We start from the raw sequence: 13,868 nt of genomic DNA, 5'->3' as shown, positions 1-13,868 counted from the left end.
TTTCTGGATAGCATATTAGTTTTGGTAGACTAGCCTTCTCTGATAACTAAATCCAAATATGTAACAGTTTAATCACAAGGTAATTTTATTTCCCATGTAACTACCTAAAGCAGGTCAGGTCAGTGAGTGGCTGTCTTCCATATTGTAACTCAGGGACCCAGGCTCCTTCTAACTTATTATTCTTGCATAACAAGAGCATATTGTCATCTGCATGATTGAGGCTGGTTGCCACATCCAGGATCTGGCTGGTGGAAGGGAAAGGGAACATGAGAAAATATGCTCTCTTAAAAGACTAAGTCCTGAAGTGGGATTTACATTACTTAATACTTACATTCCCTCAAGGAGCATCCAGTCACATGGCCAACAGACTGCAGTGGAGACTGGGAAATGCAGCCTAGTAAGGAAAGAAGAATAGATCTTGGTGGTCAACTAGTGACTCTGCCACAGGCAGTTTTGTTGTATATTTGAAAAACATTTTAACACACTGATCTCATTTTAAAAGAATTACATGTCTTTAAAGGTGTCACAGGCATTTGTCAAATGGGCACATCTCTGGTTTGTGGCCGATCCAGAATGAAAACCATGTCTTCTGATTCCCCGCCAAACTTCTTTCTGATTAATGCAAGCCTTATTTTACTTTTTTGAAGAGTTAATGAAGTGTGAGCTTTTTTCCCCTGAAGATAAATTCTATTGGAAATATGTCTGTCTGGTAGATGAAGAGAGACTTATTTCTGTAAACTAAAGAGTATGGAATTAATTTAATTTGAGAAAATAGTTGTCTAGCCAGTTGGTAGAAACAGCCTGCAGAATGTAGACGATATTGTTGGTGGAATTATTTTAGATGCTAACAAAGGAGAGAACATTTTGATAACTCTCTAGAGAACCAGGTTTTAGTTGTTAATGATGGGACATCACTCCCTGAATTCCACATCCACTGAATGGGCTTATATTAAAATATTCTTTTTATTCAGACAATTACACATGACCTGTGAATGAGCATATAGTAAAATATTGACCACTTAATCAGGTAATTTGGATGGGTAATTTGGATACCTTAGGTTTTCAAATACTATTTCTTTTTCAATAGGCATATACAATTAATTTCTTTTTGCCTTAGTTAGATAAATATAAAAATCTGTTTTGATTTGCCATTACAGTCAGAGGTAAAGAAGTGAGATTCACAATGGTGGAGGAAACTCCTGGTTTTTTTAATCCAATTTTTCTCTATCCCAGGATATGGAGAATATATACAACTTACAACTCCTTTAAATATCCTATTGCCATAAACTTATATCATTTTCCTGAAGACACATACGATACATGGTTCTTGTACAATATTTCTCTGGACCTCTATACATCTTTTAGTAATGCTACAGGATGATGTCTTTAAATATCCATAAAGGATCAAAGATTTTATCATGTTTGATTGCAGAAGGCAATTGCTCCCCCCTGGAACTAACTGTCTGCATCTGCCTAACTCTGATATTTTCTCTATAGCTTTTAAGCTGAAGAGGAATACCTGAAGCACGGGGTGTCATAGTATCAGCGGCACGCAGGGAAGGCTGCTGGGGAACATGTGTCATTAGCTCATCCCTGCTAGGAATGTGTACCATTCATTATATGTGGGCATGATTATGCCCTATAGGGACCATGAGCAGGAAAGTACAGTCTTCCCGAACAGATCTCATCTTACCAAACAAATCTACAGAATTGTTATGTTCATGGGAAGGCTTCCTATTATAAGTTTCTTGGCTTATGAGTTGAAATGAGGCCATAGAGTTATTATTAAAAATAACAAAAAATTTTTAAACGTGTACCTTCTGATTAGTTTCTAAGATGAATTACTGACACCATGGAAAATTACTAATTGAATTTTAATGAAAAAACCCTTGTGATATTGGTGAATGAAATTTAATAATTAGTATCATGGTTTAGTAAGTGTGGTCAGTGATGTATTTCTTTCATCTGGATCTTCATTTCAGCATGAAGTATCATTTTTTAACTATGATGATCCTAAAAAGCAAGATATTAAAATAAAAGTTGACTTAGAACTCAAATATTCAAATTTGTAGTTTTAAGCAAGAATTATCTTTAAATATAAGTACCTTGTACTGGAGGGAAACCTGAAAAAAATTCTCTACCAACAGGCAAACATTATCCTTCATTAGTTACATATTCTTTGCCACATTACTAGACAGTACAGGAACAAAAAACATTTGGAGAAATATGGATGAATTATCAAGGGCTAATCTGAGTTGGTTTATTTTTCGCTTGTAGCATAGATATAAGCTTCATCATACACAGAAACATTAAAACGGTTAAACTTGCAAAAGATATCTGTGAAAGACTATAAAATCAGCTTTTCTCAGCTGAGGCAATTAAAGTCTTTAAAATTATATCTGTATCTCAAGTGGTGCAGAAAGTGCCAATGGTTTAAAATAATTCTTTCGAAATGAACATGTTTAATGAAAGTCATTTAAAAAAATATTATACTTTTGAAATGATTCTTAAGGATTTGGTATCAGACATAATGAAAAGACTCCAGACCCATATCCAACCACCTATTCTCCATTTCCAATTAAGTGTCACAAAGATGCTCTGAGCTAAACATGTTCAAGACTGAACCATGGATCCCTCCAGATCCTGGTTCTATTTCACTGTTTCCTATCACAGGAAAGAGCTGATTTTACATCTATGATGAAAGGTATGAGGAGGCTACGACTGACACTAGAAATGCGGATGAGGAAAATATGGTATGTGTGGGCAATGTGCGTTAATTTTAGCCATGTTGAATGAAGTTGGGACAGGCAGGTTGAAATACTCTGTGGACACTTGGAGTTAAGAATCTGGGAAGGGACTTCCCTGGTGGCGCAGTGGTTAAGAATCCACCTGCCAATGCAGGGGACACAGGTTTGAGCCCTGGTCCCGAAAGATTTCACATGCCGCGGAGCGACTAAGCCCATGCGCCACAACTACTGAGCCGCGTGCCACAACTACTGAAGCCCGCACACCTACAGCCCATGCTCCGCAAGAATAGAAGCCACTGCAACAAAGAGTAGACCCTGCTCACCGAAACTAGAGAAAGCCCGTGTGCAGCAACAAAGACCCAATGCAGCCCAAAATTTAAAAAAAAAAAAAGATTCTTGGGAGATGGATTTGAGTTGGAGAGTCATCTACATAGAGGTGATAGATGAAGTTAAGGGAGAGGAACGAGCACTTGAGACAGGGGGGAAGGTAGAAGAGACAAGAGTCAGAAGTCTATTGTGTATCACAAAATCTAAGGAAGTTTAATGAGAAACAAGAAGCATCAAGAATCTCAATGGATGAGGAATGAGATAAAGCCACTGGATTTAATGACCTTTGAGAGTTTCTGAAACTTGGTGAGACTAGAAGCCGCATTACAAGAGTGATAAAAAGGTGTGTGTGTGTGTGTGCATGCTCACGCACTCCACTCCTTGCTCTATCTCTAACTGGCTGCTTGTCTTTACACAAGTTAATGTCACTGGACCTCAGTTTATCCTTAAAACGAGGGGATTCCCTTGATAAACACGTCTAGATTCTAGGAAGTTGAGGTAGATATTTTCAATGAATGAAAGAGTAAAAAAAACTAAGTGTATTTCCTACCAGTTCTAGAAATAATTTTCATAGATAAGGAGAAGTGGTTAGTACTGACTACTCACTTCAAGACATCTTGCTGTGAAAGCAAGTCTATCAGTAATAGATTAGCTAATGGAGACAGTATTATCAAGGAAAATATTTTCAAGGCAGCGAGGACTCTTTTGGATTATTTCATCATTTTGGTCATATAAAATGATACTTTGTATTATTACAAAGAGAGATAGGAGACCCTTGGCATTTAATTTTTCTGACATATTTTTGTTTTGACTTTTTGTGAATGTGTACAACATGCAATTCTGCAAAGTATGGATTTCTTACTCCTTTGACAATATTTATTAGGTCATAGCATTGGTAACACTGGAATTCAACACAGTACAAGAAAAAAACATATTGGAAATGCAGTGTTGTCTTTGGTAATTGTTTTCCTATACATTGCCAAAGGTTTTGTTTTTGTTTTTCTCTTTTTCTTTTTCAATAAATCCAACCTACTCAAAAAGCCAGTAGGTGATTTAAGGCATCAAGGCCGGTAAAATAATTCTGTGAACCTCAAATGCAGATTTTCAATATCTTCAATGAAGTATTTTGAAAGGCTGATGCCAAGTCCAAAGCTGGTTGAGAGATTCCAAGAATTTTGAGTGAACTTATTTCTCATTATAAAATTATTACTATGTAATAGGTATATAGCAGTTTTTTAAAATAGTCTTTTCTTGCCACTTAAATTGTTTTCCTCCAGAAATTTATAAATTTATTCTAAAAGTTATTTATATTATATATTTAATTATATAGTATATATAATACTCTATTACATTTATAAACTACATTTATTTTCTGGGATGTTTACATTAACAAAGATCAGTGAAGGGGATTCTCTCAGTGAAGAGGCCTTGAATTATAAAACTGGATTCTAACTGTCACTGTTTGCAGATGACATGATATTCTATGTAGAGAACCCTAAAGCCTCCACAAAAAAACTACTAGAACTAATAAGTGAATTCAGCAAAGTAGTAGTATAGAAGATTAATAAGAAATCTGTTGCATTTCTTTACACTAATAATGAAATATCAGAAAGAGAAGGTAAAAAAAAAATCCTGTTTAAAATCATGTTAAAAAAAAGTACCTAGGAATAAACTTAACCAAGGAGGTGAAAGACCTATATGCTGAAAACTATAAAACACTGACAAAAGAAACTGAAGAAGATTCAAAGAAATGGAAAGATAATTTGTGTTTTTGGATTAAAAGAATTAATATTGTTAAAATGACAATACTATGCAAAGCAATCTACAGATTTAGTGCAATCCCTATCAAAATACCCACAACATTTTTCACAAAACTAGAACAAATAATCTTAAAATTTATATGGAAGCCCCAAAGACCCAGAATTGCCAAAGCAATCCCAGGAAAAAAGAACAGAGCTGGAGGTATCTTCCAGACTTCAGATTATACTACAAAGCTACAGTAATAAAAACAGCATGGTAGAAGAAATCTAATGGTTAAATTTTCCATTTGTATTTTATTTTCTTGAATACTTTTTTTCATAGCTGTCTAAGAAGATTTAAAAATCATTGCACTTTGGTCAAAAAAATAATAAATTTATCTTATAAAAAAACAGCATGGTATTGGCATAAAAACAGACATATAGATCAATGGGACAGAATAGAGAGCCCAGAAATAAAAACCCATACACCTACCGTCAATTAATCTATGACAAAGGAGACAAGAATATACAATGGAAAAAAGACAGTCTCTACAACAAGTGGTGTTGGGAAAGCTGGACAGCTACATGTAAATCAATGAAATTAGAACATTCCCGCACACCATACACAAAAATAAACTCAAAATGGTTTAAAGACCTAAATATAAGACATGACACCATTAAACTCCTAGAAGAAAACATTCTTTGACATAAATTGTAACAATATTTTCTTAGATCAATCTCCCAAGGCAAAAGAAATAAAAGCAAAAATAAACATGTGGAACCTAATCAAACTTAAAAGCTTTTGCACAGCAAAGAAACCGTCAACAAACAAAAAGACCTATGGAATGGGAGAAAATATTTGCAAATGATGCAAACTACAAGGAGTTAATATCCAAAATATACAAACAGCTCATACAACTCAATATCAAAAAAACCCCAAACAACCCAATCCAAAAATGGGCAGAAGACCTAAATAGACATTTCTCCAAAGAAGACATACATATGGCCAACAGAGATGTGAAAAAACGCTCAACATTTCTATTAGAGAAATGCAAATCAAAACCACAATGTGGTATCACCTCACACCAGTCAGAATGGCTATCATCAAAAAGTCTACAAACAATAAATGCTGGAGAGGGTGTGGAGAAAAGGGAATCCTCCTACACTGTCGGTGGGAATGTAAATTGATGCAGCCACTATGGAGAACAGTATGGAGGTTCCTTACAAAACTAAAAATAGAACTATCATATGACCCAGCAATCCCACTCCTGAGTATATAACCGGAAAAAACAAAAACTCTAATTTGTAAAGATACATGCACCCCAATGTTCATAGCAGCACTATTTACAATAGCCAAGACATGGAAGCAAATCAAGTGCCCATCAATAGATGACTGGCTTAAGAAGATGTGGTATATATATACAATGGAACATTACTCAGCCATAAAGAAATGCAATAGTGCCATTTGCAGCAACATGGATAGACCTACAGAATATTATGCTTAGTGAAATAAGTCAGAGAAAGACAAATACTATACATCACTTATATGTATACAAATAATAAAAATGAATAAAACTTAAAATAAAAAATAATACAAATGAATCTAGTGATATATGCAAACCACAAACAGATTCACAGACATAGAAAACTTATGGTTACCAAAGGCGAGAGTGCAGGGGAGTGATAAATTAGAAGTATGGGATTAACAGATACAAACTACTACACATAAAACAGATAAGCAACAAGGATTTATTGCATAGCACAGGGAATTATATTCAATATCTTGTAATAACCTATAATGGAATACAATCTGCAAAAAATATAACTGAATCACTATGCTGTACACCTCAAACTAAACTAATGCAATATTTAAAAAAACTGGATTCTAGACTTTTCTGACAGTTCTTCCAACTGAAAATGGCTTTATCTGATATTTATCTAGAAGAAGCTATTCTTCAGGGAAACTGATGGCATGCTGGGTAAATTCTCTAATTCAACTAGAAAAGCTCAGCTACATTTTCTAAAGCTGACATACGAGCAAGGAGCAAATCAAAGAGGAAGATATTTTAACACCCTGAATTCATCACAGTATTTAAACAATTAGAATTTTACTTTATTTCAGAATAAGTTTACAGCTGAAAAAAAGGTATTTACTAAAGCCACAACATTCTTCATACGGACAAAAACTTTTCTAGCAAAACTGTGGTACACAAGCATTAGTAATTTGAATACTATACGGTTATAGAAGATATTTAAAAAATGGAAATGATGTATTCCAAAGGCTGTACTAGGCACAATATATATGCTTGTATTGGGTCTGCAAGCATTATACTAAAATTCATTACATGTAATCCAAGAAGTTGCAGGTTTCCAGCACTATGTACTAACAAGACAGAAAGGAATATCAGAGTTACTCTCGCGTTGAAAAAGCATGTACTATCAACACTGCAAAACAGGAGCAGCAAGCCAAGCCAACAAACAATCCCTTAGGTTTTAGAAGTTGTAATATAACTATGGCTTTTTCATTTTCATTTTTGAGACTGGCTAGCGAGTCTGGCAAGTGGAAAAGAAGAAAGTCTCTAATAAAACACTAAAGACATCACTTACAAGGCATCTGATATTTCACAGGTTCAAAATTGGAAAATAACAACTGAGCTTGTTCCTAGAGCAACATTGTGAGGTATTATAGAGCAAAAAACACCCTGCTTTTTCCTATCAATCTTTTGGCATAAAAATCTCAGAAAAGTAGGGCTTCCCTAGTGGCGCAGTGGTTGAGAGTCCGCCTGATGATGCACGGGTTCGTGCCCCGGTCTGGGAAGATCCCACATGCTGCGGAGCCGCTGGGCCCGTGAGCCATGGCCGCTGAGCCTGTGTGTCCGGAGCCTGTGCTCTGCAACGGGAGAGGCCACAACAGTGCGAGGCCCGTGTACCGCAAAAAAAAAAAACAAAAAAACTCAGAAAAGTAAAAGTTTTCCAAGTGACATGGCAGAAAAGTATTTAAGATAAATCATTAGAGTTTACTTTTGGTTTTTGGTAACTGCAAAGAATAAAGGTCTTTTCAAGGACCAAGAAACTGGATGTGGTTCTTAGTACGGAACTTATGTTTTTTTAAAAACATGGGTTGAAATATGTATTCAGGCTGACAGTGTATTCATGCTGATAAAGGTGGTAAAAAGAAGAAAACAAAAATCGTACATTTTTTAGAGCATACTACCAAATATATGGAAATTGTCTAAAAGATAAAAATGTACATCTTAGATTCTCAAAGGTTTTATTTTTCAACTAGCAATTAAACATAAGTGAGTCATGCAATATTTTTACCTCTTAACTACTGTGATAATGATATGAGGGGAACAGACTTCTCTTTTTTTCCCTTTAAATGTATAACGCTCACAAGTCATCATGTGGAACTCAAATCACACACAAAGGCAAATCATGAAGAAACGTTAAATATTCCAAAATGCCCACGAAGGCGTGCCAGAAATTATGCTGTTTCTATAGCACAGAATTGTTGGAGGCCAAAGCTAAAGCAGTAGGTGCTACTGCAACCCCTAGGTCTTTAATGCTGCTTTTATTTGTTTTTGTTTTTTTGATGGGGGGGATTCAGGTCAGGGGGTTCGGTGGTCTCTCAGAAACCATAATTTCTGCAGGTTCAGTGACCAACTTGGATCCATCCCATGCTGTCTTGAACTGTTCAGGAACGGGAAATTCTCTCTGGAAAAAGGCCAGAAGAACAAAGTTATTTAAACCAAGGCTTTGCAAACAGATGGAAGGCTGATTAGTGTCACATGATGGACAAAGACATTTTATGGAACCCAAACCTGCATCAGGGAGCAATGCATGGTCACGTGTCAGCTCTGTGACTGCCTGCCGGCATCCTCATTGATGCTAGCACTTACTAAGAACCAGGCATTCTGCTGAGCACCAGATATACGTGAACTCAGTTAATCTCTGCAAGAACTTTAAGAGCTAGGTATTATTGAGATGCCATCTACAGGAAACAGAGGCCTGAGAGGTCAAGCCTCTGAGCAGCCAAAGTTCAAACCTGAGACTTTTTACCCTTGACCCTGCACCAGACTCAAACATGCACTGGGGATCATGCTGAAAGGCAGACTCTGTCTGATTCAGTAGATCTGGGAAAGAGGATGACAATCTCCATTTCCCACAAGTTCCAAGGGGATGCCAAGGCTGCTGGCCCCCAGTCTGAATAAGGGCTTTATCCCGGCGTTATGTCTACCCTCTGATGAAATATGAAAATGTGCTGCAAGTTATATATAAACTTGTTACCCTTCATCCTGCTTTCCTACTCTTCCCATTGGGGAATACATGCCCCCCTTCCACACACACCCCTACACACACACACACACACACACACAAACAAACACAAAGAAAAATGCAGAACAGTCAAAATAAAATTAGTTTGGGCTGTCTCCTTTTCCTGGAGAGTGATTCCCCAGTCATTGCAGGAGAGGGCAGGAAAGGAAGCTGAGGAGCGGTCCCCTGAGCCCTGGCTTTGTGACATCCCTGGACTTCCTGTACCGCAGTGTGATAAGCTGGTGCCTGTGCTCATCTGTCGGTGAGATGTGATGTTTCACATCTACTGGAATACACACACTAACACGTATCTTCCTAGATGTTGGGTCCAGCTGTTTCTTTTGGAAGAAGCTATTTATTTAACTACTTTAAAGGGAAGGACTTTTCTATCATGAGTGGTGAATTCTCCTTGAGTGAAATCTGCGATAGTCTTAAGAGAAAGCAAAGAAGCCACAGTCTGAGACACCTAGTGTGTGTGTGTGTGTGTGTGTGTGTGTGTGCGCACGCGCGCACGCGTGTGTGTGTGTGGCTAACATCCTTTCTGGGGCTCTTCTTGATGAATAAACCAGGCTTGGTGTACCAAGCCAGGTGGAGAATGCTCCAGAGTGGAGGCACCTCTTTGATGGTAACTGCACTACAGCTGTTCCCAGTCTTTCTTGGGAGTGACATGATAGTAATGTGATGACAGACCTTCTCTGGGAGACTGATTCCCTTCAAATGAATCATCCCCACCATCTACTTCGAGATTACAATGCCCGTGGCAGGACCTCTGTATTGCTCCCTACTACCCCCAGCTGGAAAATGCATGAAGTGGGCCATGGACTGAAGACACAAGATAATTCACCTATAGAGGGGAGACTACGTTTTCAGCATAAAAGCTCAGGTTCTGAGCTATACTCATCCTTTAGGTCAGTGGATCCCAATCTTGGCTCCACGCTGGAATCACCCGGGAAGTTTTAACCAATACAGATGTCTGGATACCACATCCAGGGATTCTAGTTTAGTCTGCAGTGCTCGTCCAAACCCCCATCGCTTTTCTTAGCAGTTCCAGCCAGTTTCCATGAAGCTGAGCCTTCTGCTTAAACAGCTGCAAAGGCCAGGAATCATCCTAATTTTTAGCTTTCCTCTTCTGAAGCTGTTCTGTATTGGCTTTAGCTCTTCAGTATTTTTTTTTTAGGTGGAGAGCCCAAGAGGAGATACTTCTCTAGCTCAGGGTTAGGCTGTCCAGATACCTAGTGAAGCATGGCCCAATGCTTGTGGAGTTTTGTTCTTTAGACTTAAACAATGAATTCTGAACTGAAATATGTGGTGTGTGCCTGGGTAGTGCTCACTGGCAGGTGGGGAAAGGAGAACATGGCAGCAATCCAGTTGTCTGCCTAAGGAGATTAACCTGAGTGCTGACTGCAGTGTAGACGGCTGGTGATTGACCCATAGGCTAATGGGGGGGTCCTCTTTCAAAGGTGTGCCTAAGTTACGTTTTCTCCCATCCTTCCCAGTTCACTGCTTCCTTGCACAGTTAGAACCAGAGGGAATGATCTCTGGATTTACTTCTCCACTTTCAGGAAGCAATAACTAGGGACTTCCCTGGAGGTCTAGGCGTTAAGACTTCGCCTTCCAATGCAGGGGGCGTGGGTTTGATTCCTGGTTGGGGAGCTAAGATCCCACATGCCTCTTGGCCAAAAATTCAGAAGGTAAAACAGAAGCACTATTGTAACAAATTCAATAAAGACCTTAAAAAGGGTCCACATCAAAAAAAAAAAAAAAAAGCAACAACTAATAGGAAGTAATAACTTGCTTTCAAATGGCAACAACCAGCAAGTCCATCACACTGCATGGTGCAGAAAATGTATTTATTTATACTTCCTTTTCAATGTGTGAGAATATCTGCTTGCTTCTTTTAGAAACTGCTTTGCTGGGGAGAGGAGACAAAGAAAATACATGGTGGCTTAGGCTACCGTTTCTTAGAAGGGTCACTGGATGGACTGATAATATCAGAATCACCTGGGTATATTAAAACTACAGATTCCTGGGCCCCCTCCAAGCCTCCTGAATCTAACCTCTGGGTGTGAAGTTTGGGAGCTGGTATTTTCATCAAGCTTCCCAGCTGATTCTTATGCTGGGTTTGAGAACCACTGACGTGAGAATACCTATACAAATAGGTCCACTTATTATTACCTCCTTTCCCTCCTTTTTTTCCCCCAAAGCACTTCTCCCTCTTTTCTGTTTGCCTCCACCATAGCAAAGGAAAATATTTAGTCCTAAGTAATATGAACTCAGATGCCTGGTGTACTATTTGATAAGAGCTAGCCCATTAAGGTAGTTATTAGGAAAATGCTTTGAGAATCACAGATCCAGGACCGGGCATAGTCAAGAAACTAACAGGGGAGCAGATAGGTGAAAAGCCACTCTCTGAATTCCTCTCCGCCTGTGAATTATTCTCCAAAGGAAGGTCACAGGTTGGGAGGTGATTAATCAGTCTCTAAGAATGTTAATAATGAAAAATTCTTCACAGTCTTTTCAAAGGTACTTACATAATCACCGTCCCGAGGGATAAGTATATTCATCTCAGATGACTTGGCACTCACAATCTCACAGTCTAACGCATCTTCACTGAGGTATATGTGGCAGCCTTCTGTCTTATTAATGGAAATTGTTGGCACTTTCCCCATCACCTGAAATAGAAGGGAAAAAAATCTAGGGCCAAAGCAAATAAACAGAAATTCCAATGTCCCCAAATAAGTACAGTCCACAGGCCTAACCAAGCATTAGGAATGGCTGGGTTAGGGCTGGAGAGGCTGGCTGAATGACCAAGTCTCCAGAGTGAATTAGTACGTGTCATTTGGGGACAGAATGAAAGGACCACACAAGGGGATTCTCAAACCTCAGGGTCTCTTTCCTGACACAAAATAAAGGGACTAATTGGAAAACAGCAGCTAAATGTTCAGAAAAAGTTTCACAACCCCGTTAGTGGATTTGAAACATATATTTGATTTCATGATAAAAGAAACAAGATGCATTTGCTTTCATGTGCTTAAAATTTTAGTTTTGACGAATCTCTAGGAAACTTGGATTAAAACACGCACTAATACTGTCATTTAAGAGTAAATAAATTATTCTGTAATTGAGAAGATTTTTCCTGAATCTAAATAAGAATAAATAAGAAACACTACAATTCTTTTCACATAAGTCCTTTGCTAGATAAAAATCTCATTGGCTGAATGTGAAGCTTAAATGAGATAATGAGTGTCTAGGTATTCTGAAATGTATTCATTTCAGGAGCCAAAACTGGAGACTTGGTTCAGGCTACTCACTGTATAGGTAAATAGTACCATACACAAGAGGAGGTGGTTCTTTGTATTGTTACAAATATCAAGTGCTATAAACATTATGATCAGTTTTAAATTTCTTTTTTAACAGTCAGTTTTCAGATATTCCCACCCCCAAAATCTCTACAGGCACAGACTATTCCCCCAACGACCATATTACAACTACATAATTTTCCTTCTCGTAATGGTAATTGAAGCGATAACAACATCTCCTCTTTCACCCTGAAGAAAAGGCTGGGTTGCAAATTAAAGGAGCAACTACTGTGATGGTGAAGGTGATGTAAAGAATTCCTTAGGGGAATCTAGCCAGGTCACTACACTTCTCTGTTTTCTCCTCTCCCCACAGAAACTGGACACCAAGTTGGAATTGAGACCCCGTGCCAAAAGAAAAAAAAAAAAAAAAAAGGCAGAGGTAGTTTAAGGTCAGGTAAGCACAGGGGTTTGCCATAAATAAAATAAAATAATATCTATATGTATATATCAAGAATGTGTCAGCAGTAACGTTTTGGCAATTTCTAGGTTTATTTTATAATGATGAAGAGCATTTCCATAGCGACCAGAACTGTATGAATACCAGGCAAGCAAAGGGAAAGAAGTAAATTGTCAGTGTGTCTTAGGAGATTCATTTATGAGACAGAGTGGGGTCACATGAGGATAGCACATTTAGCACATAAAATGCTAAAATATCTATGTATCTGAAAATCTGAAAAGCAGTAGACTTTTTAAATAGCCCTGAGGGGGTAAGAATTGTCATTTCCACATCATTTTTAGTCAATATTTCCTTAGAGTAAATTATATACAGTACATGCCTTTTTTCCCTGGTACTCTGTAAACATTTTGAGAACAGAGATTGTTTCTTATCAGGAGAACCGGACTAAAAAGTAGCTCCTCTGTTGAGTGACAGGTGATATGTGACCTTGCCCAGGCCAATGCTCTAGCATTTAATACATGTACCTGTATTCTCTGTTTTTCTTAAATTTATTTCTCTATACGTTTAAAAAAATTTCCATATAATATCTTAGTCTCCTCTCTCCCATAATTTGTACTATTTTTCTAGGATAGTCTGCAAAAAAACAGAATTACTGAACTAAATCATATGGACTTTCCTCTGTGCGCTTTTCCTCCTTTCAATCTTTTTAACAGCATTATTGAAGTAAAATGTGAAAACATAAAATTCACCTCCCTTAAGTGTACAATTTAATGATATTTAGTGAATTTGTGCAACCATCACTTCAATTCAGTTTTAGAATAGTTCCATCATCCCCCAAATACCCCTCATGCCCATTTACAGCCAATCTCCGTCCTCATCCCCAGGCAGCCTGCACTAATCTGTGTTCTGTCTTTATTGTGTCCAGGCCCTTTTAAAATAGTTTATTAAGTGTTTTAAATAGGTAATGACAATCACTTGGTTTGAA

General features: G+C 37.7%; 1 protein-coding gene across 1 annotated transcript in view; it reads right to left on the bottom strand.

Annotated features, from left to right (window-relative positions):
- Positions 1 to 1,864: 1,864 nt before the first annotated feature.
- Positions 1,865 to 13,868, bottom strand: part of CAP2 (cyclase associated actin cytoskeleton regulatory protein 2) — a 140,497-nt gene continuing 128,493 nt past the window's right edge. The window contains exons 12-13 of the mRNA XM_022586729.3: positions 11,659 to 11,799; positions 1,865 to 8,527 (exon numbers count right to left, since the gene is read on the bottom strand). Of these exons, the coding sequence (XP_022442437.2) occupies positions 8,417 to 8,527; positions 11,659 to 11,799 (252 nt within the window). The 3' untranslated portion in view covers positions 1,865 to 8,416. The remainder of the gene's footprint in view (positions 8,528 to 11,658; positions 11,800 to 13,868) is intronic.

The sequence above is a fragment of the Delphinapterus leucas genome, chromosome 10 (assembly GCF_059928025.1).
Source record: "Delphinapterus leucas isolate spDelLeu-1000000601 "Yukka" chromosome 10, BTC_Dleu_Yukka2, whole genome shotgun sequence".
Taxonomy (NCBI): Eukaryota; Metazoa; Chordata; class Mammalia; order Artiodactyla; family Monodontidae; genus Delphinapterus; species Delphinapterus leucas.
This window is presented reverse-complemented; position numbering and strand designations above follow the sequence as displayed.